A 22,737-nucleotide genomic window follows, 5' to 3' on the forward strand; every position below is an offset into this window, starting at 1 on the left:
TACCAAAAGGGGCAGCTCCCCAAAGCTGAAAGAGAAATCTGATAGGTGTGTGAGACCAATTTACTAATCAAAGTAATATAAATGACAGTGCATTAGAGTAATTATTGGTTTCTTAGGTGATTAGCTTGAAAAGGAGCCACTGACCAATCAGCTATAATAGGCATCAGAAGGTCAGGACTCTTCTTTAAAAAACAGAATTAGTCATCTAAGAAATTACAGTAGATGTGAATGTTTTTTCATTTTCTGTTGAACAGCAAATTGCTCAAAGTGCATTGGCTTAAATCCACTCATTAGTCTAAAGTAGTATAGACTGATTGTATCTATTTAGTAAATTAGCATTGATGAAAGTTCCATTGTTTCAGTGAGTCTGCTGTATTTGGGATAACAATTGTATTTGAGGCACTGTTTGAATTAATAAATATGTTATATTTACCTGTTGTATAGATGATTGCTGAGGTGGAGTGTGGCAGACATTAGTGTAACACATAGAAAGCGTAATCAGGTCTTTAAAAAACCTGACAAACTCAGGCCTGAGAAATAATTAATCGTACCAAATGACCTAGAATGAACAGATGTAAGAATGTAAGAAGAGCCCTGCTGGATCAGATAAAAGGCTTATCTAGTCCATCATTTTGTTCTCTCAGCAGCCAGCCAGATGCCTGTGGAAAATGCACAGCAGGACATCTGTGAAAATTTTACTCTTGTTCATGTCTTCCCACTAATTGATATTCAAGGGGCATGGTGTCCCTTGAAGATTCTGGACATGTATGTATATAGAGAGCCTGTATAACTGGTAGCCTTTGATACCATGAAGTCATCACTTTTTAAAAGCTGCCCTAAGTTAGTGACCATCCCAATATGATAGTGAAAAATAGTATATGCTTCTTGGAGCAAGGTTTATAGGGCTTTTTGTGTGATGTGTAAAGAAATCCTTTAATTTCTCTTGAGTAGTCCAGATAATTATTCCTGATTTAGAAATTTGATGTGCAAACTGATGCTAGTAGTTTTCCAGGTTCCTTCAGCTATCCAACCTGACCTTCCTTTACAATTTAGCACCCAGATTGAAATGATCAGATTACAGCTCCTCTGTGCTCTGAGTTCCATAACTTGTTCTTTTTCAAGAAAGCCCCTTCAACCCAAGCCCCAGGAGAGCCTTTTAAATGCTTCCCTTCCTGGCAACCTTTTCTTCTGAAGTCTGATGGTTTCTCAGCCATTTGATCTTGGCTTTTTTATTCCCAGGATATGATTTTTTCATCAAAAAAAATCCATCACTGTTTCTTCCTTTAATTTTTCAGTCGCTTTCAAATGCTAACTGTAATCTTTGTCTTTGAGCCCTCCAAGTCTGCTTTGCATTCCCCTATAGCTATCCATTTTTTTCCATGACACAGATCTGTCTTTGCAACTTAAACCTCTTCTTCTTTCAATTTTTTTTTGTGTTCCTGCCATTTAATTCAGAAGTGTGTTAGCTTTGTGTCCAGCCTTGGCTCCCTCTGTTCTTGTGCAGTCGCTCTTTTGTATTGAGGGGGCATTGATGTGGTCAGTTTTACTTAGAGACTCACACTTATTAATATTTCTTCCCCTTTTTTGATGGCTTCTCCATATTTTCCTACTTTTCACAGCAAGCCATGTTCTGGAAGTTTGACCTCCACACGACCTCTCATATTGACACCCTTTTGGAGCGTGGCAACGTGACCCTCTTTGAGCTTCTGGATGAGGAGGATGTGCTGCAGGAGTGCAAGGTGGTCAACCGCAAGCTGGTGGACTTCCTGGTGCAGCCCCAACACATGGAAGCGCTGGTCACCTGCGTGACAGAGGAGCCTCCTGGAGATGTGGATGAGAGAGTGCGCTACAAGTAAGTAATGAATATGAAATCTGGAGAGCATGCAAAGTTTTTTTGTTTTAAAAAAAATTAAAAAACCTGTCCTAAAAATCCTAAAAATGAGAATTAACGAGAATTGAAAAAATTAAAGAGACCCCACCATCTTCCTTTTAGTAGTTGGGCTAATGTCATGTTTTACAAGGTCGCATACATGGTTGGAGTATTACACATTTTAAAACCTTAGGGCAGTGGCTTAATTCAGGCATGTTGCTTTGTTTAATGCGATATCTATATTGATAAATTGGAATCTGGAGTCATGGTTTTCATTAATTGTGATTAGGTATAATATTTGAATTACCAAACTTCAGTTAAGTTATTGTTCCAGTTCAAAGCTTATTAAATGCAGAAACATGAACCCTGAGTCGATGGAAAATGTGGAGGTTTTGCATGGTTTAAAATGCTGAAAACATGCCTCAGTCTCATGTACTTGCTCTTATATTGGAATCCAGGTTTGATTGAAACCACTTCCTGTTTCAGGAATGAAAGTTTACACTGGTTTCAGTACTAAAAGTGATGCATGAGGGTGAAGCAATAGGAAAAGGAGGAAGATACAGCTATGATAACCATTCCCCATTTTCTTATGCCATGGATTACAAGTTTGAGAATTCTTCCCTCATATTGGTTAAGAGCCATCTCTTAATCATTTTATATATGACATACTTTGAAAATTAATGAAATGTTTTGGTGACATACTAAAAACTTGTGTGTGAACTGACTGAAAACCTAGAACATGCAACCATCCAGCACCCAACCATTTCAATGTACAGAGCAAGGGATGGGGTCTGGGTCCCATTTTCTAAGATCCAGGATCCTTTGGTTTGCAAAATTGTTTTGCAAAATTGAGTTTCTTATTTAAAGTTATAAGGCAGACATCTTGTTTTCCAAATGAATGGCACCCTGAGGATAAACAATAGTTGTGTTATTTCTAATATCGGGTAAAATCAGTTTGGGAGTGCCAAAGCAACATAAATGGCCTTGAGAGACACATGTGGCCTATGTTCCACCCAATGCATACCTCTGCAGCAAGGAGTAAATGCCACAGTGGTCTTATAAAGCTCATTATGTTCTGTCTATGGTCAAAATAAATTATTAAATTAATTATGAATGAATGTACACAATTAATGTGTGGGAAGAGAATATTCTTTACAGTGTTGAAATCTACTTTAATGTGCACATCAAAATCAAGTAGAGTTTGGTAATGAGGAACGCAGACACTAAAAGAAATCAACTGAATATTCAATCAGTCAAGTATAAGTAACATTAAATTAAACAGTTTTCTGACACTTTAGCTGTGATCGTTGAACAAACAACAGCATAAATCTTGCAATTTCTGACTGAAATTCAGGCTTTTTCTTTGGCAATTTTCCCAAGATGGAAGTTCAGCACACTGTAATCTTTCTCTCCAAAAGCTGTGCATAGTATTAAAATGTTCTCAGGCAATCCTGGAGATAATTAAACTGGAACTCTGTGTACTAAATTTGGTAGGTGTGCCATTAAGCAATCAGCAGATAAAAAACAAAGCATTTTATGCAAACGATCATTGAAGTTTATAAAGCAGCAAAGTATAACAAAAAAATTTATTATTATTTGGTTATACACAGTTCCTTCTGATTTCTGTTATTAAAAGTTATTTCTATCGCAAATCACTTGCTGCCTGGGAAAGACACAGTAACATGATTAAGAAAGTAACTCATTTCATGTCACATCCCTAAATTTGTCATTGTCTTGAGATAATCCTAGTATAATAGTTCATTTCTTAAATTTCTGTAACATAGAACTTGTCCGTTATGGTACTTGGAGATTTGCAATTTGGTGGTGCATTGGCCATATTGGGAAGCAGAACCTCAGGTGCCATGGAACAGAAGGTGTGAGTCCCTATCTTTTGTAGCAGTAAAATTTTCTTCCATTGAGCTCATGGCTTTTCCCCTCTGGACGTTATCCTCATATCATTGGGATAGTTCAGGGAAAGAGAGTGATTGTCCCATAGTCGTAAAACTATGTGGTTAAAGCATGCCGCAACCTCAGTGCCAAAATAAGTTACCATCCAGTGGTCAGTTGGCAAGGATTCAATGCCATACATAATTGTAAGAAGTAGAATAAATTGTGCAGAATGTGTAATAAACAAACTTTATAAAAGTTACATGATTTGAAAGGGTTTGGCTTTTCATCAGATGGAATTTATATTTACTTCCTTGAAGAATTGTAGATCACCCAACCCAAACGTGTTATGTGTCTTTTGTACTAGAGATTCCTGAATATTTAGCAACACAGTTGAGCAATGCAGGACTGAGCTGTCCTTTTCATCTGCACAGCCATCACTCAAAGGTTAGAGGCTGGCAGAGGTATCCATGCACCAGGATTTGATGTGGCGGCACACTTTTTAAAAAGACTTATCTCCTGTAGGTACCCAAGTGTGTCATGTGAGATCCTGACATCAGATGTCACGCAGATAAACGACGCATTGGGTGAGGATGAGTCTCTCCTGAGGCGCCTGTACAGCTTTCTTCAGACTGGTGGTATCCTCAACCCACTGCTGGCCAGCTTCTTCAGCAAAGTCATGGGAATTCTTATCAATCGCAAGACTGATCAGGTGATATCTCACACGCTCTGGCTTGCCACTATTACTTGTTCTCTCAGCTGGGGTTTAAATGATTTTATGTGACTAAAAGAAGTTCTGTCACAATGCTCTCTTATATTCTTGTATTTTGAGTTATTGGCACAGTTTGGAATGTTTGGAAAGTATGCTCATAATAAATACGTGATTGATATCTTCTTACCAGTGCACCCTCATGTGGTAGCACTTGGTATATCCATAATGAAGAAGGCAATTGGTTTCTGAGCAGTTTCCTCTGAACTCCTTACGTTGTAAATTGCAGCTGTTTCTATAAAAGAATGCACTTGTGAATAGCTTGAGGGGGGTATATTTTACCATGTGAAAGTGTTATGGTCAAATGCATTCATGGTGGTTTTGAATCATATAAAAATGGCCCAAGACAAACCTATAGCATTTGATTGATAAGTTTTATTCAGAGGCTTTTGCATTCCTCAGAGGCTGAGAGAATGTGACTTGCTCAAGGTGAACCAGTGGGTTTCTATGAGCAAGTAGGGATTTGAATCCTTGTCTCCAGAATCATAGTCCAACATCCTGCCTTCCACACTGGCTCTTAAATGTCCAGTATAGCTCATGCATATTCAAAGACCCTCGTGCAACATTTGTCAATTAACTGAAAGCCCTTCCACACAGCCCTGTATCCCAGAATATTAAGGCAGAAAATCCCACATTATCTGTGTGTGGACTCAGACAACCCTATTCAAAGCAGATATTGTGGGATTTTTTGCCTTAATATTCTGGGATAAAGGGTTGTGTAGAAGGGCCCTTTGTTGCAATATACCTCCCTTTGAATTAGCAAACTTCAGTTAAGTTATTGTTCCAGCTCAAAACTTTTAAATGCAGAAATGAGGCATTCCACAGTTTGATTCTTGTATGGTCAATAGGACAGCACACCTCAGCCATTTCCAGAGAGGGTCTTGTATTTTCCTTTGCCTATTTCTTTTCCACTAACATGTTTGGCTGTCTTCCAGATAGTTGCCTTCCTGCGGAAGAAGGATGACTTTGTCAATCTGCTGCTATGCCACATTGGTACCTCAGCCATCATGGACCTCCTGTTGCGCCTCCTCACCTGTGTGGAGCAGCCACAGCTCAGGCAAGATGTATTCAATGTAAGAGCCCTGTTAGTATGTACTCCTGTCTGTCTTCCTCTTCCTTGAAAGAAGAGAAAGCATTACTGTGTTAGAGGGTTGGTGAATGCTAGCTTTTTAAGTATGTTGTCTGCCTTCTTCCCAGGAAAAAATAGAAGTGAAAATTAAGTGATTTTGAAGAATACGTTCATTCATTGCTTATAATGTTCCTGATTGGAAATCTTGTGATCTCTATGTCTCTGTGGGTTTTGCTTTATGTATCTTAATATGTTGTTCTAGAAATTAGTTATAAGTAGAAAGAGATACTTGGTGCTTGTGATCTAAAAATGCACATTTTTACAGTACTTAATCCACGTTTCCTTACCAAGCTACTGGAAATCTCTTCAAGTGCTATCCTTCTAAAAGAATTACCCATGTTCCTATCAGGCTATTTGACTCTTTACTGATTTTCTCATTGTTTGGGGGGCTTTATGAAAATATTCCTGTTTCATAGAACTGCCATCCCTAGGTCCACACCACACTGTGCACCTGGTGGTTCCCTCTAGACACCTTGCCTTTTGGATATTCTTATCTTATGTGTTGCACTTCTTTCTGCAGTATGTCTTCATTTATTTGCTTGGGACATATGTGTCTCACTGTATCCACTTTTCTAAGTATTTTCCACTGAAGGATTTCATTATGAGGACTTCTTTGTCCAGAATTGTAAGACATCTGCCAGTAAGGATATTGGTATGGCTGTGACTCTGAGTTCAGCACTGTGGGATGTTTTAGGGGCCCTGTTTGCGTGCACACATGATTTTAACCCTGAGAACTTTGCAGTGGTAAATGGAACAGGGATGCCTTAATAATGAAAGGTACTTGCTTAACTTTTACATCCTTTTTCTTGTTTCCCCCCTGTAATATAAAGTGGCTTAATGAGGAGAAAATTGTGCAGAGGCTCATTGGGATGATCCACCCTTCAAAAGATGACAATGTAAGTAGCAAATGTCCTTCAGCAGTTATTTCCCCTATTCCAGTGTTTCCCAACCTTTTTTTGACCAGGGACCATTCTCCAACATTAGTATCCAAAGGGTTACGAATCAGTTTTTGGTCAACTTTAGATTCGGTTTGGTTATTTGGGGTGCTGATTCAGAAAATTGCATTACGTAGACCACATCAGGTCTAGTTTCTGATACAGAACATATGCCATTCAGTAGCCGCTATTTACTCACCCACAGAAAACCATATTTAATAAGCCTTGGCACTATAAAAGCTTATTGAGACCAGTTGTTCTTGTTGCAATGGCGTAGTAATGGTGAGGCCGCAGACCATATTTTAGTTTTTCCGGACCACTGATGGTCCATGGACTACAGGTTGGGAACCACTACCCTATGCAGAAAATGTGTCATATGTTTATGGAGATGGGAGGGGAGTCAGCGTTTAGGCCTCAGATTTCACAAACCTTAGGAGTTAGTGGGCTGCATTCCTGCCATCATCTGATTTTGGAAGACCTATTTGCCACTGTCCTTGACAGTTTTTTTTTAAAATGTTGCCAAATTGCCCTCAAGAGATACATGGGTGCAATTTTCACATATATTTGATAGCTAAAGAAGGTCCAAAAGCAGCAGAGTCTTTGACAGCGCCAGGAAGGCCCTAAATGTGCTTCTTTGGGGTGTCACAAATATTTGAGGGTTCTAGGGTGCCAGAAAAACACCTTGGAGGAGAGGGTGTCCTTTCCCCATATCTGTCATAAGATTTATTTCTGTTGACTGATCACAACACATAGAAATGGAAACATGTATGATTGTTAAAATGTTAAGTGATGACTGAAATATGGACTTCTCTGTGTGGCAAGCTGGCGCTGTCTCTGGAATTGACATTTTAGTGCTCTTTTTGCTCTTTGCTTTGGTCCCCCTCCATACAGCAACATTCCAACGCTTCACAGTCCTTGTGTGATATCATCCGTCTGAGCCGTGAGCAAATGATTCAAATCCAGGACAGTCCTGAACCAGACCAGCTTCTGGCTACTCTTGAGAAGTAAGTGCCATTCCTGATGACACCATTGGCATAAATGGGTACTCCTGCTTTTAACATCAAAATAGTGTCAACAGCTGAAATAGTTTTGACAAAACCCCAGCAATATATGTCTGCTTAGTGTGGAGTGCTTATTTGTTTGTGTTTTTTAAAACTGAATAAACAGGAATTGTGTGATGGGCTTTGAACTTTTCATCATTGTGAACTTTCTGTGGGACTCTCTTCCATCTGTTGGAACTTAGCGTACTTCTTTATGATGCTTTTGCAATTGGACACATTGGAACTGTGTACAGCAGCATCTTGAAAGTAACTTGCAGCCTCTGTCCTTGAGAGGAGTCACTTTGCCTTATGCCTGCTCCAGGAAACGGGCTGTGTGATTTCTCCTGGTTCTCTTCATCTGCCACATAATCAGCATGATGGGAAACCTTTGGACTGTAGATGGGGACCTTGTTGTCCTGTAGATGATGAACTAGAAGGGTGATCTCTCACTTTTGGCTAGTCTTCCCGAGGCCGATGGAAATTGGAGTCCAGTGATATCTAGAGGGTCAAAAGTTCTCCAGCTCTGTTTTGTTGCTTCTGGAAAAGTTCCTTTGTTTTACTCTTCAATTTAATTTAAACTCAGTCTTGGTAATTTTTTACTCTCTCTTTTTCTCTCTGTCTGCTATCTGCCTGTGGGGCATCAAGGATCGATGCCAACACAGACTCACCATTTTAGAGTATGTGTGCATACGCCTTCAAGTCACATGAGTTTCATAGGGTTTTCTTTGGTATGTGTTTTGCCAGTTTCTTCCTTTGAAATATACCTTGCAACACAGGGTATTTGGTCTCCTATCTAAGTATTAATAGGACTGATTCAGCTTAGCTTTTAAGACCAGACAGGATCTGATCCTTTAGGATGTGACTGTTTAATAATCACTTTCAATCTCACTCATTTGTGTGCAGGCAGGAGACTATTGAGCAGCTGCTAAGCAATATGCTGGATGGAGAACAGAGTGAATCTGTCATTGTCAATGGGATCCAGGTCTTGCTGACTCTGTTGGAACCACGCAGACCCAGGTGTGTGGGGGAGATAGGGAGGGTCTAACATGTAAAGTATGTGCTGTGCTGGGGTAGTGTGTTGTGCTTGTAGTAGTGTTGCGTTTTGTGGTGGTTTTGATCAGCTCACAAGAACTGTCCTGAACATGAAAACCTGAGTGTTGATTTTCTATTTCTCCCCCTAATCTTGCTTGCATTTTTGTCGTACCCTTTGTTTATTATATTGGACTGAATATTTTCTTATAGTTTTCTCATATATGTTTGTATCCATTTTCTGTACCCACTTTCCCTAATATTATTTGTTTTTGTACACATTTTCCCATTCACAAAATGTATTCTTGCAGATTTTTCAGTAATATGTATTTTCAAAAGTATGTATGAATTTTTATATGTATGTATTGCCCCAGAATGTGCCAGGAGCTTCATAAATATTTGAATTTCTAATGTGAGATGTGTTTTGTCCTGTGAGATATAAAAGGGATCTTTTGTCAATTTCAACATCCAACAAAATACTTTTCCATTCCTACATGCAGAGAATTGTAAAATCTCGTAACTGGAGAGGGGCTACAATGGGGTCATAGTTAGAATTTAGTTCACAGTGTTCTACTTCTTTGCAGTGCTCTAATTCTTAGCAACCTTTCCCCTACATCCTTTTGCACTTTTGACATCCCTGTTTTAGTGGTTAGAGCAAACAAAACCTTCAGAATTAAATTTATTCCAACACTGCGAATCTGAAAAGCAAAGTGGGTTATGTCACAAAAAGAGAGTTTCAAAGGCATAGAACATCTAATATAATTAACTGTATTTGCATAATTTATTCAATGGTTTGAGTTTCCCTATCGTTGTATCTAGATATTTTAGGAGTCTTCTTTTGGTCTGCACTGCCATAGCTCATTATTTCTATTAACATTATTTTTCCTTACTCTTCCTTGCAGGACAGAGCTGGGCGGCATGGGAGGCTTTTACTGCAACATGGAGGGGCAGATGGAGATGTCTGGCCCCAACTGTGAAGTGGCTTCTAGCCAGGCAAGTCAGGGCACTCTGCTCGCTATCAAACAACGTCTCAGGGAGCTTCACCGGCTGCTCCTTGACCCACCAAAGGTTTGTATGCATTAACTTATATTGGGCATGACGTCAGTGGGTTGCCTGTGAGGGCACATCTGAAGTTAAAGAATTCTTGGGGTGAAAGACACCCTCAAAACAGTTTCATGGGACAAGTGGGGAGCCTTTTATCTTTGAGATGTTTTGGAACATGCATAGGATTTTTGTAGAGGTTGTTGCCTAAAGCAGGGCTTCTTACACTTTTCTACTTGAAACCTCTTTATTTTACGTGACCCCAGATATATATGTATATAAAATAGGTTTAGAAATCAAATATGAACTGATAATCAGCACTTGCAAGGCATGAAGTACAGCTGAGGAATCTTCTGCAGAGTCCACTGCAAAAAATATTTATGCAAATGTCTAAAACAGCCACTAGTTGATGTTCAGAAAACCTTTCCTATTGCTATTTTTTGGGACCCCAATATTGAGCTAAAGGGATCCCATTTGGGGTCGGTATCCACAATTTAAGAAGCAGTGGTCTAAAGCAGTATTTCTCAAACGGTGCTTCTTCATATGTTTTAAGAAGCAGTGGTCTAAAGCAGTGTTTCTCAAACTGTGCTTCTTCACTATGATTGGGATTATGTGGGTTTCTTCTACAGTCAGGATGATGAAACTCTGGACCTCCAGATTCTTTAGACCAGTGTTTCTCAAATTGTGCTTCTCCAGATGTTTTGGACTTCAGCTCCCAGAAATCCCAGCCAGCTTACTTTTCAAAATTGTGGGAGCTGAAGTCCAAAACATCTGGAGGAGCACAATTTGAGAAACACTGGTCTAAAGAATCTGGAGGTCCAAAGTTTCATCATCCTGACTGTAGAAGAAACCCACATAATCCCACCCATGTGACAGCCACAAGTGAAGAGTTTTTGTTTTAAATATGTTTATACTTGAGAGGAGTTGTTTCAGAAGTAAGCGCACCTCATTCAATAGCTGTGTTGTGGTGATTGTTGTTTGTCAAGAAAAAGGGTGGAATCAGGGTACCCATGGAGGTGTAGAAAAATGGAGTGTGGTGTATTAATGTTTCCCATCATCTTGGTACATTCTGAATAAAAGCAATGAAAACTTTTCACAGTGTAGTTCCTTATTGAGCTTATCAGTAAAATGTATGGGGCAAATTAGCTATCTGAGGTTGTTTAGCTACTGAGGTGGAATAAAAGACACAGCAAAAAAATAGTTTCTGTATTTCATCCTCTTTTACAGAAAGACCCCCTGCAGACAACATGGGGAATCTTGGACCCTCCGTTAGGAAACACACGTCTCCATGTTGTGAAGCTGCTGGCCAGCTCACTGGGTACCAACAATGCAGCCCTGCAGAATGAAATTATAGAGCTTGGTGCCCTTGACACAATGTTGGTGAGTACAATCCTGTTGTGGAACTCTCTGCCCCTGAGCGTGGTGGCGGCTCCTTCTTTGGAGACTTTTAAGCAGAGGCTGGATGGCCATCTGCCAGGGGTGCTTTGAATGCGATTTTCCTTCTTCTTGGCATGGGGTTGGACTGGATGTCCCACAAGGTCTCTTTCAACTCTATGATTCTGTGTATCCATCAGCAGCTGATTCAAATTGAGTTCTTGATTTGTGGGAGATTTGCTTACTTGCGTCTAAGGATTTCTCTGGAAAGACATATACCTTTTTAGAATCATGACACATTTGCGAGTATCTTTGTTGTATTGTCGAAGGCTTTTATGGCCGGAATCACTGGGTTGTTGTAGGTTTTTCTGGGCTATATGGCCATGTTCTAGAGGCATTCTAGAACATGTTGTAGAGTGTCTTTATTGTTTTGACATAGGGCAAAACCTGTTCAGAATATACATTCCTGAAAGTATTTACTTCTTAATCAATAACAAAGCTTATCTTTTTAAAAAATTGAATTTACAGAAAATCAGTTGGAAAGATATTAGGGCTGTCACTTGGTCAAGAAGGTTCTTCTTCGTGGTCTCTGTGAAATTGCACATATGAGTCGTGTGCTCAGGTGCAAGACAACTCGGAACTCTTTATAGCTGTGGTTCCCAACCTGCGTTCCTCAGACCACTAGTGGTCCATGAGAACAAAAATCTGGTCCACGAACCTCCTTCCTCTTTAGCTTTAAGAAACTCTTGTTGGTAGCCCCTCCCACCCTGCCCTGGAGGATGTAGCTGTCAGGTGGGGCTAGCACTTCATTTCCTTTTTGTCTGCAGTGTTAGCAGTAGCAAGGAATTTCTCTTAGATACGTTATCTTATTAAGTGTTTGAGTCTCCTGCCTACTGCAGTTTTCTTTTCATATTGACCTTCTGTTGGTTAAAGGCCCATGTCTCCCTTCAGCCTCAGTACCAGCGTCATCAAGCCAGATAGATAACCTCTCCCGCATAGACCTCTCAAGCCAATTCCATAGTAGTGGATGTCTCTCAGTCTCTGTATTCACAGAGCATTCAAGCTACTTCATTTAATATCTGACAGTGAAGGGAATAAATTGAAGGCTATGAGGCATAAGGTTTATTCCTCAGCAGGTTTTTTTTGCAGGGTAGCCCACTATGGACATATATGGGGCCATACCAGACCTTTCTCCAGAATAATGTCACCCCATTGTGATCTGGGTAATTTGAGTTTGCCCCGCTGTTATAGGCTTCTAGCAATAAGTTCCACTGCTTCAGGTACAGATGGGAACTTCTGACTTGCCAGGCTGGGCGGATCCTTCACATCCTGACCCTCCGACTCATGGCAGGGAGACTTCAGCCACTTTGAGCTTCTCATTGTCCATAGCATTTATAATCACTGCCACTAAAGAAAACAAGAACTCCACAAAGTGATTTAACGCCTACAACTGGAGACATTTTCTTCCTTCTAACAGAAGGCCGGTGTTGATCCTTTCACAGCACCCATGCCCGTAGTCCTTGATGTTTTGCTCTCACTATCAGAACAATGACTCTCCTTTCCCTCCTTGAAATGTTATCTCGCTGTCATCTCTTGGTACAGGTGGAGAGCACGGCATTTGTCCTATTTTTTGCACCCCCTCATTCAACTCTTCCCGGAGGGCTTAAGACCATTGACCCGCCAGTGCATCCTCAAACCCCACCATGGAGTTTGGAGCTCATCTTGTCCCAAGTGTTGAAACCCCCTTTTGAGCCCATGGCATCAGCAGCTTTCCCGCCTTTCCTGGAAAACAGCATTCTTTGCTGCTATCACATCAGCATGCTGAACCAGTGAGCTTTGTGCTCTCTATGCAGATTACCTTTGTTTCCATAGGATAAGGTGGTTCTCTGAACTGATATTACCCTTCTAGCCAAGGTGATTTCCCAGTTTCATATGTGTCAGAACATTGTGTTACTTGCTTTTTTTCCAGAATCTTACTTCTCTGGAGCACTCCCTCCATACTTTGGATGTGCAGCAGGCTGTAGCCTGCCTACAGGAAATTTCCTAGGGTTTTTTCTCTGACTTCTCACCAGGGCAATTCAGTCTCTTCACAGCATTTTTCCTTTTTGATCATTTCAACAATCTGGCTGGTTTGTCAACTTGCAGACAGACCCCTTTTATCCCAAATCAGGGGTTATTCAGCAACAGCCATTGCTACCTTTCAGGTCTTCCTACATGGAGTGTACCTGAAGATGTTTTGCTTAGCATCAACATGGCCGACCCCACTCATTTTTGTGTCCCACTGCAAGCTGGATTATTTCTCCAGGAGGGATGCTACCTTTGACAGAGCTGTGCTTGTTTCCTCTGGGACACGACTCCCTCCTCCAAGATGGGAAGCTCATTAGTCACCCATATGTGTGATTTCACAGAGACCACAAAGAAAAAGGTTAGATTATTCATCAGTAATCATGTTTCTTCAAATGGTCATCTGTGAAATTCGCACATCCCCGCCCATCCTCCTCGCTTTTCGTCATGCCTCAGTTTCTGTAAGCTGCTGTCATAGTGACCGAGGAACTGAGGTGCTAGCCCCACCTGATGGCTATATCCTCCAGGGCAGGGTGGACGGGGTTTCTTAAAGCTATAGCTGTCTTGCATCTGTGCACAAGACCTATATGTGCAAATTTCACAGATGACCACTCAAAGAGACATGATTACAGGGAAGCAACCCAACCTTGTTGGAGTTTGCGTCAAGTGACTATATCAACTTGAATTTACAATGGAAAAAGCAGTAAAGGGATAAAAGAAAATGTTGACTGAAGATGTGGTAACAGATATTGTTTTAGAAAATGTATTCTGCCTTTCTTCTCCCTCCTTCTGCAATTAATTCTTCATTTACAGTGGCTTTTATCACCTGTAGATTTTATAATACATTCAGAAGTTTGAAAAATCTGCGGCACAGTCTGGATTAGCAGAATGTTCGAATTAATTTAAGTTTGTGTTTGCCTAAATATAATTTTAAAAAATAGTGAGTTAAAAAAAACCCACACAAGATAATATCCAAGAAGATGGAATGGAAGTCAACCTTTTTTTTTTTTGTTATTTTCACCCTTTTGTATTTTTTGCTATTTCTTTTGTATTTTTTATGTTTAGTATAATTTGGTGTTGTTCCTTTTTTTATATGCTTCTACTTTCCTTCTCTTTCTCTTTATTGCTATTGTTCTCACTCTTTTGTTGTATTATGTAAAACTTAATAAAATTCTCTTTTTTTAAAAAAAAAGACCACACAAGCATATTTATTGTCAGCAGAGAGCACCAAAAGATGGTTTGCTGTTGATTTGGAAGGCTGCAAACAGTTGTGGAGTGTGAACCCAGCTATTGCATCAGTTTACTGATGGTGGTCTACTTTTGTCTTTCATTCACAGGACCTTTACTTCAAGTACACGTACAACAATTTCTTACATGCTCAGGTGGAGGCATGCCTTAGCAGTGTCTTCAGCTCCCATGCTGTGGATGAGACCATTGAAAACCATGCTGATTCCCTCCCAGAGAACCCTGTCATCCAACATGTAGGTTTCACGCTTTGAATTGGATGTGCGTGATTTCAGGCTATTTCTGTGCTGCTGGGGTATTGGATTGCTGAAGATAGGAGCAATCAATTGCCTTTTTTTCCAAAATAAGGACCCACATATTAAAAGTGAAAGGATGAAAAATTGTGGCTTGCATGGTTTGAGAAGCTGGGAAGTGTAACTGTACAATATGTGAGGGAAGTTCCAAGCAGGGAAAGGAGTGAATGTCTCTGCTATCCTGACTCATTACTAATCTACAAACTACTATATCAGTGGTTTCCTAGATTAAATACAGTTCTGCCACTTGGCCTTCCATCCAGACCTTGTGCAGTTGGAATAGAAACCACCCTTTGCCTGTTTGTATTTCCTTATAACCATAATGGTTAGAAACTTCTAAAACCTTTAAGACTCTGACCTTAAATTGGAATCCATCCTACTCAGATTCAAGCACTGCTTTCCATCCTACTTGCATTCTTTTCATACATGACTGCTGTCTGCTCTTCTTCATAGTTGCTGCAGAAGTGTCGCTTAATCCAAAGAATCTTGTCTGCCTGGGAAGAAAATGAACGATCACAGTGAGTATTTAATTGAGAAGATTGGTGTGGTGTAGTTAGTTGGCTCCCTTTCTTCCTCTTCTATTCCATTAAAAAAGCTAATAATTCTGAGCACCCTCAGAGGTAAACAAAGGTTACTGAGAGCCCAGACTCTTCATTTCTGTAACCCAAGTAAAGCAAGAAATGTGTATTATAATGCCATGAGACATACTTTTGGTGGCACTACCTCACTCTTTTCTCTGTCCTCTTCTTTTCCTGAACTTCCTCTTTTATGTGACCTTTCTCCTCAGGCTCTGGTAATGATCACTTGCTGTTTCTGCTTCAGTATGATATTTATCTGGCTATTTCCATTTCTTTACTCCAGGGATGGGAAACTGCAAATGAAGTGTATCCCATTTTTCACAATATGCCCTTGCATCAAGTTGCACTGGAATGTCAGAAACCCCAGTCAGGGATAATAGAAAAATATCTGCTTTATGAAGTGAATTAAAACTTTTAGTTTTTTGGGAAGTGACCATCTCTCAAGAATAGACTCTTTTTTTCTATCCTTTATGAACAATGCATTAATTCCTAGATTGGACTGACAAAACTCCATATGCGCCCTAAGATCTCCCTTTCTCTTGTCATTCCACCTGTTCCTTTCTTTATATACAAAGATGTATTCATAGCAGTCAGCAGCCTCCATTCTCTTTCTTTCTTCTCTTGCAGATTGGATGGGGGCAGGCGCAAGGGCTATATGGGACATCTCACACGCATTGCCAATGCTTTAGCACAAGGGTCGGAAAAATGGCCACACTCTACTCTAGTCAAGCAGCTATTGAAAGGTAAGCATCCTGGCAGCCGCAAGGGGGTTAGTGAGCCAGATGCTATACACAAGATCAGGTTTGCTAGGAAGTAAGAAAGGAAGATTCTTTGATAGAAAGGCCATAAAAAGTCAGGCAAGTGATGCTTAATATGTGACCATTACAATTCCAGAAATGGCCTTTAAAATTCCAGAAAACATTGTCCAAAAGTGATTTGATGTCACTTCCAGTCTGGCAAAATTGATTCTGTGTCCAGTCCTCTGAAGTTGTCCAGCAGAGTCAAAAATGGCTGCAGGCACAGCCTTGTGAGTTCCATCCAATGTGTTGCCTCCCTTATGCTAAATGAATAAGTCTGACCTTTTCAAATTTGGGAACTTTAAATTCTTGCATATGGTTGGAAACTTTTTTACCTTATATTTATCTTGGCGATGAGCTCAGAGCAGCATATATGATGGCTCGCATCTAATTGTTCTAAGTTTTGCTGTGAGGTAAGTTAGACTGAAATATAATCACTGTTCCAGGGTCAGCTAGCAAGGTTCATATCTGAATGCAAAGTAGAACCTGAATCCTCCAACCTAATCATCCTCAAACTGGGCTCATCACAGCCACAGTCTGACGTCGTCTGCTAATTGATTATTTAAGATTTCAGCACAGCATACCAAGAGAACCCGATAACTTGCTAGGGAGACATCCAATGCCTGTAACTTGCTGGAGAAGCATTCGTTTTTTCCATTATTCCTAATCAGCAGGTAGTAGTACTTTGCAAGTGCTTCTTCTCCTTGTTTTTTATAAAATGTATAGACTGTTTTAAAAGGGATTAGACAAGCCCTAAAGGAGACTTCTGAATGAAATTTGTAATCTCCATATTCAGTGGCCCTGTGTCAAAGACTAGTAGTTGGTGGCATGGACTTTCATGTTTTTTTTTAACCATCTCATAGCATCATTTCAAATTTTTACTCCAGGAGAGGAGAGTTCTCAGTGGCTTCTGCAGTTGTTGTGCATTGCCCATTCTGATTGACTTTGTACTATTCACTTAGACCTCCATTTCCAACTCACATTTTATGCTTTTCAGAATTACCTGAGGAAGAACAAGAGCAATGGGAGAAGTTTGTGTCAGGGCCCTTGTCAGAAACAAACAAGAAGAACACCGTGGATCTTGTGAGACTCCTGTTTTTCCTAATTCTGTTTTACTGTTCCAGCCTTACTTGTGTATCAATAGTTAGAAAATATGCTTTCAGAGGAGAGAGCACACCCTCCCCCTTTTTTTGTGCTCACAGGACATCTCCCTTTTAATTTTACACTCCATGGCTAGCATCCCGTTAGTGACAGACATATTTAGGAATAAGCTGTATGTACTTCACATGTAGAGTGACATTTGTAGACAGTGTGGTATAGTCATATCTGACTGATGGTGGCATGAGCTGTTTTCTTCATATGATGCTATTCTTTGTAGTAAAATAATAGTTGTACTGTTTACAATAACAGGGTTTCCACAACACAAATAAAGTCCTTTCTGCTTCCTTCTGTGCTTCCATGCTGGGCTTCTTCCTCATATGGACAAACAGCTCTCTCAGAGCCTTCTCTCACAACAAACTTATACTGGAGCTTCACACAGTAGCTTTTACATGCACAGCCTTTATACTGGAGCTTTAAACACCAGGCTTTACACATGAGGCCTTCAGCTTTGAACTTCTCTCATCAAAACTTTTCACACAAGGCCTTCTCACATGTCCTCATAGACTAAGGCCTACCTCACACTGTGAGGCTTACCTCACACAGAGGTTTCTCTCACAGACTAAGGCCTACATCACACTGTAAGGTTTTCTCTCTGAGAGATCTTTCTCCCACTGAGGTTTACCTCAGAGTGACAGTTACTAAGCCACAGGCACACCTGCTTATATAGAACTGCAGTTTTTGCTGAGCCATTGCATCCATTTAACCCTTTCAGTGCTTGACTCACATTTGTGTAATTAAAAATACCTAGTTAATATGTAATATTTCTTACATGTTTCAACCAAAACATTCACCAAAATGGAGAGGTTTATGCCAGTGGGACTCAATGTTTTACCAGCATCTTTGTGAAAACAAGTTTTTATGGGGTTAGGGTTAGGATTAGGGTCAGGTTAATGAAAGCGAGAGCAGAATGGGGAGGAGAAATAGGAGTTCAGATTGCCATTTTTATGAGCTTGATAACTCTGACAGGAGCTGTGGAATTGGCCTTTAGGGCAGCCTTTCCCAGCTGAAGACCTCGATAGGCAACATTTCTGGAGAGATCCAAGTTGAAGAAAGCAAGAATAGAGAATAGGTGGTATTAGCTTTAATCTTGTGGTGTTCCACTCCACATACAGTCCACTACCATAGAGTTCTGGCAAATTTTGATTTTCATTTCTTTCAGGTTAACATGCACAACCTCCATTCATCAAGTGACGATGAAGAGAATGACCTCAAGGAGTTCAGCTTCCCTCAGGAGGCTGTCCTACAGCAGGCAAGTGTGTAGCCATATTTAGGACTATTGGATGCAAGGGGTTGGAGCTATGCACATGTTTTCAATTACTTTAGGAACATAGAACATTTTAAAGCTCTGGGTAGGCCTGATGGTGCCTGACCCAAATCACATTTATTTATTTATTTATTTATTTATTTATTTATTGCATTTCTATACCACTTTCCTCATCCCTATGGGGGACTCAAAGTGGTGTACAACATAATAAATGGCAAAAATTCAGTGCTGAACATACATATAAAAGCAATACATAACATATCTAAATCAATTGAAATATGAATTAAAATAATCAAAAACTATGCATTCTTATTGGGCAGAGTATTTATTTATTTATTTACTTTGCTTATATACCGCTGTTCTCAGCCCAGGGGCGACTCACAGCGGTGTACAACATAGGAACAACAAAATTCAAGACATAGTATAAAAACAATTCTGGCCCCAGAGTAGCCGTTGGTGCTGGGGGAGGGGCGCTGATGTCACAGGGGACAAGATGGCAATGTCCTCCTGGCTCCCCTTCTTTATTCTGGCCCCAGAGTGGCCGTTGGTGCTGGGGGAAGGGCGCTGATGTCACAGGGGACAAGATGGCAATGTCCTCCTGGCTCCCCTTCTTTATTCTGGCCCCAGAGTGGCCGTTGGTGCTGGTGGGGGCGCGCTGATGTCACAGGGGACAAGATGGCAATGTCCTCCTGGCTCCCCTTCTTTATCCCTTTTTGTCTTTGCACCAACCAATGCTTAAATTGTTGAATTAAAGTAAGTATAAATTCATACTACATTAGTGAGGCTTAGAAGTTATTTTACATGGAAACAGGATTCCATAGCATTCATAACAACTAATATTTGTGGGTGTATTCAATGTTCTTTAGATAGCTTGTGGTTATGTAGAATCCTTGTTCTCTCAACAAAAGGCTTCTTTCACTCCAGAGGTAATTTCACCTATGCTATAAGTGAAATATGTTTGAGTGGTTCTCAACCTGAGGGTCCCCAGATGTTTTGGCCTTCAACTCCCAGAAATCTTAACAGCTGGTACACTGGCTAGGATTTCTGGGAGTTGTAGACCAAAACACACGGGGATCCACAGGTTGAGAACCACTGGCTGTAACCTGTTTTTGTCACTATAGAGGTGGCAACATTTCTGTCCACCCTGTTTTGAGGCACTGGTTATGAAATCCTGATATTTCCTTTTTTTCCAGCTTTCACTCTTAAGTTTTCTTTGATTTTCCTTTTGCATTGTTTTGTATATTTCACACAGGCAAAATGAGTTATAAGGATATAAAATAAATGAGTAACCCAATCAGATGCTATTCAGCTAAGACAAATGTGAATCAAGTTGAATTCAGTGGGATTCATTTTGTAAATTTGGATTAGGAAATGGGAAAGAATATCTTCTGGGAAACAACATTTTATAGACTTACTGGTTTTCTTTCATGAGAGTTAGGTAGGCTTATGTAGATATTGTCTGCCCTCCCTATGCCCAGTTGCACTGTGATTCACCTTTATCCTTGTCTCCTTTCCTTTCTTATATAGGCCTTTGTGGATTATCAGTTGCAGCAGATGACTTCAGCATTTATTGATCACTTTGGCTTTAATGATGAGGAATTTGGCGAGCAGGAAGAGAATGTGAAGTTAGTGGTGAACACTTCCTTCTTTTCTTCTTTTTGTGTCATGCTTTTGTATTGTCTTACCTTTTCTGGCCTGTTCTATGCTCACTGACTGAGAATAAAACTTCCCTCCTTTGCATATAATAGCAAAGCAGGGGAGATTCTGAATATTTCAGGAAGGAATCATCTTTTCACAAGAATCAGGAGAGGGAAAGTCAATATTTATCTGAAGTTCCATATATAGGTTTGCACCTGCTTGGATTTACAGTGAAGGAATACCTGCTTGCCCTCTGCTGGTCTTCTCCTATGTAGGTTCAGTTCTTGCAACTCAGTTGTGAATTTGCTTGCAAGAATTGGGTTTTTTTTTCAATAGTTTTTTGCAGATTTGTAGTACAAATAATTTGTATGTGGGTTGCAGACAGCACACCCACCTAGAGTAACAAGATACACTATGCAGGTCTGGAAAAAATGAAAGATATTTAAGATCTACTTCCACTTGTCCCAACCAGTAATCTACAGGAGATGCTAGGTCAGCCTTTTCTTATCTTAGGGCCTGTCTGATACTTTGACCTACAACTTTCATTACAGTCTGCCATTGGCCATATTGTTTCTGGTTGTTGAAAGTTATAAACTAGAATCTTGGGGCAGGTACAATCTGAGTGAACACTGATGGTCAGCATTGCTTGTTTTCTCATAGAGTTTTGGGGAAAATGGCATTCATAACCTTTTTGAAAAGGAAAAATGTCATATCCTTTGGCAAATATGGATCTCCATGAACATGTGGAGACCACCTTTTGAAAACCACAAACATTCATGTAACCGCATACAGGTAATTCAACTGTTAAAAACTGATAAACCATGTCTTTGAACTGGCAGGAACAAAGACATGCCATTGCACAAAAAATATACTTAGCTAGCAGAGTTTTGAAATGTTTCCTTGAAGTTGAAATTGCAGTTGCCCAAAACATATACTCTCTCTTGAAACCTCTTAGTTTACAGTATACACTCAGAGACAAAAAACAAGGTATTCTTTAAAAAGTAACATATCTTGTTTACTCACAAACAGCTTGTATTAATTCACCATACAGGCACATTTCATATTAACATTCAGTTATAGATAGGATGTAGTTTCTCTGTGTTGGGAACACAGGGTATCATTCTTAATCAATAGTCCAAACTCTTTAAGTATACATCTTATAAAACTCCAAACTATATAACTGTACTCACAAGTTCTCAAAGCAAATATATAGTAAACGGATCCTTCATATGTCCAAATGACATCTGTTTCCGTTGAAGTCCAAAATCATACTGTATCCACCTCCATTGAGGTCTAAAGCAAACTGCTAACATTGAAGTCCAAAAAACATACTGATAACAAAATGGAGTCTTGAGTCTGAACATGCTCAGTACAGTCGCATGTCTGTAGCCCCTCCCACTCCAAAGAGATCAGTCAAACTAGCAAATCAATATATAAATACAATACAGGTTAGCAAATATATACAAATAGTGAAGGTTTGAAAGGTTGCTATTTCCAACATAGACGGCAGATTTGTGGGGTCCTCCAGTGGAAATTATGGCATATATGAACTTGAAAAGGAGCCCTACTGGGTGACAAGGCAATAAATCTCCAGCATTCTGGTTGTAAATCAAATGCTCTCAGGAAACCCACAAATAGAGAATGAAGGATGTGGAAGTCATTAAGGGATTGGCCTAAGGCCAGGTTCCACCCCAAAGAATCTGGCTCCCAGTGTCTTCCTCAATTCATTCTAAATCAATAGTCTCATTTGGCAAGGATGAGCCCTTTGATTCCTGGATCCCTTTTGTCATTTAAGTATTTATTTATTGTGTCAGATGCGAATTGAGATGATTCCCTCAATCATCTAAGTAATTAATTTTCTCTGCAAATACTGACCAGCGGTTCATGCTTTTCCAAATTTTTGTTCTTATTGAGGCAGCTTCCGTTTGAATCTCCTCCTTTGGAAGACAGAACTAGTTCAAAAGAGAGGGAGCCTGGAACCTTATTAGTAATTCTTCATCCCTCCCGCAAGAACAATCTCTTTCCCCAGCCCCCCTAATTTCATGTGTCTGCCTCTCTCTCTCTCTTTCTCTATCTCTCTGTGCTTGTCTGCCCTGCAGCGCTCACTTCCGACAGCTGAAAAGGTAATGCTGTGCTCTTTTCATGCCATGGTGGGCATCGGTCTATATGCATCTTCTCCATCTATGAGTGTCGGCAATTTTGCCTCCCTTTTTCCCATCATGAAATACATCACCCAGGTGGATTAAGCTAAAAGTGAAAGCCCAAATATATTTTGTGCAAAATCACACTGAGACTTACTCTTGACTATATGTTAAAGTGTGATTAGTTGCCCAGCATAAAACACAGTTTGCCAGAAGAGTTGATCAGTAGTCTGACTTGCTAGAATTTGTGTGTTGGCTCAGCCGATTATGTCTGTATATAAATCGGTTTTGTTGCATTTTATTTATTTATTTATTTATTTTTATAAAGCTTTCTACCTTAATATAAACTAGATTTAATTATTCGTTTTAAAAACATTGAACTGATTTGGGGGATATAATAGCCATTATAATATAGGATGCAGTTGAATAATAAAATATAACCAACTCTTTTGTAAAAATGCACAGCATTGCTTAATCCAAGT

The 22,737-nt window shown here is 39.9% G+C and overlaps 1 protein-coding gene across 3 annotated transcripts in view; it reads left to right on the forward strand.

The window, feature by feature from the left end:
- PPP6R1 (protein phosphatase 6 regulatory subunit 1) overlaps window positions 1–22,737 on the forward strand; it is a 54,365-nt gene that overhangs the window by 21,747 nt on the left and 9,881 nt on the right. For 2 of the 3 annotated variants that reach the window (XM_060780462.2, XM_060780461.2), the window contains exons 2-16: window positions 1,620–1,852; window positions 4,283–4,469; window positions 5,462–5,599; window positions 6,486–6,551; window positions 7,482–7,594; window positions 8,534–8,647; window positions 9,562–9,727; window positions 10,928–11,080; window positions 14,476–14,619; window positions 15,130–15,194; window positions 15,882–15,997; window positions 17,049–17,134; window positions 18,372–18,461; window positions 20,004–20,101; window positions 22,214–22,237. In XM_060780462.2, coding sequence (XP_060636445.2) covers window positions 1,626–1,852; window positions 4,283–4,469; window positions 5,462–5,599; window positions 6,486–6,551; window positions 7,482–7,594; window positions 8,534–8,647; window positions 9,562–9,727; window positions 10,928–11,080; window positions 14,476–14,619; window positions 15,130–15,194; window positions 15,882–15,997; window positions 17,049–17,134; window positions 18,372–18,461; window positions 20,004–20,101; window positions 22,214–22,237 — 1,787 coding nt within the window. In that variant the 5' untranslated portion in view covers window positions 1,620–1,625. The remainder of the gene's footprint in view (window positions 1–1,619; window positions 1,853–4,282; window positions 4,470–5,461; window positions 5,600–6,485; window positions 6,552–7,481; window positions 7,595–8,533; window positions 8,648–9,561; window positions 9,728–10,927; window positions 11,081–14,475; window positions 14,620–15,129; window positions 15,195–15,881; window positions 15,998–17,048; window positions 17,135–18,371; window positions 18,462–20,003; window positions 20,102–22,213; window positions 22,238–22,737) is intronic. The other variant, XM_060780463.2, reaches the window with a different exon arrangement.

This window comes from Anolis sagrei, chromosome 6, assembly GCF_037176765.1.
Source record: "Anolis sagrei isolate rAnoSag1 chromosome 6, rAnoSag1.mat, whole genome shotgun sequence".
Lineage (NCBI taxonomy): Eukaryota > Metazoa > Chordata > Lepidosauria > Squamata > Dactyloidae > Anolis > Anolis sagrei.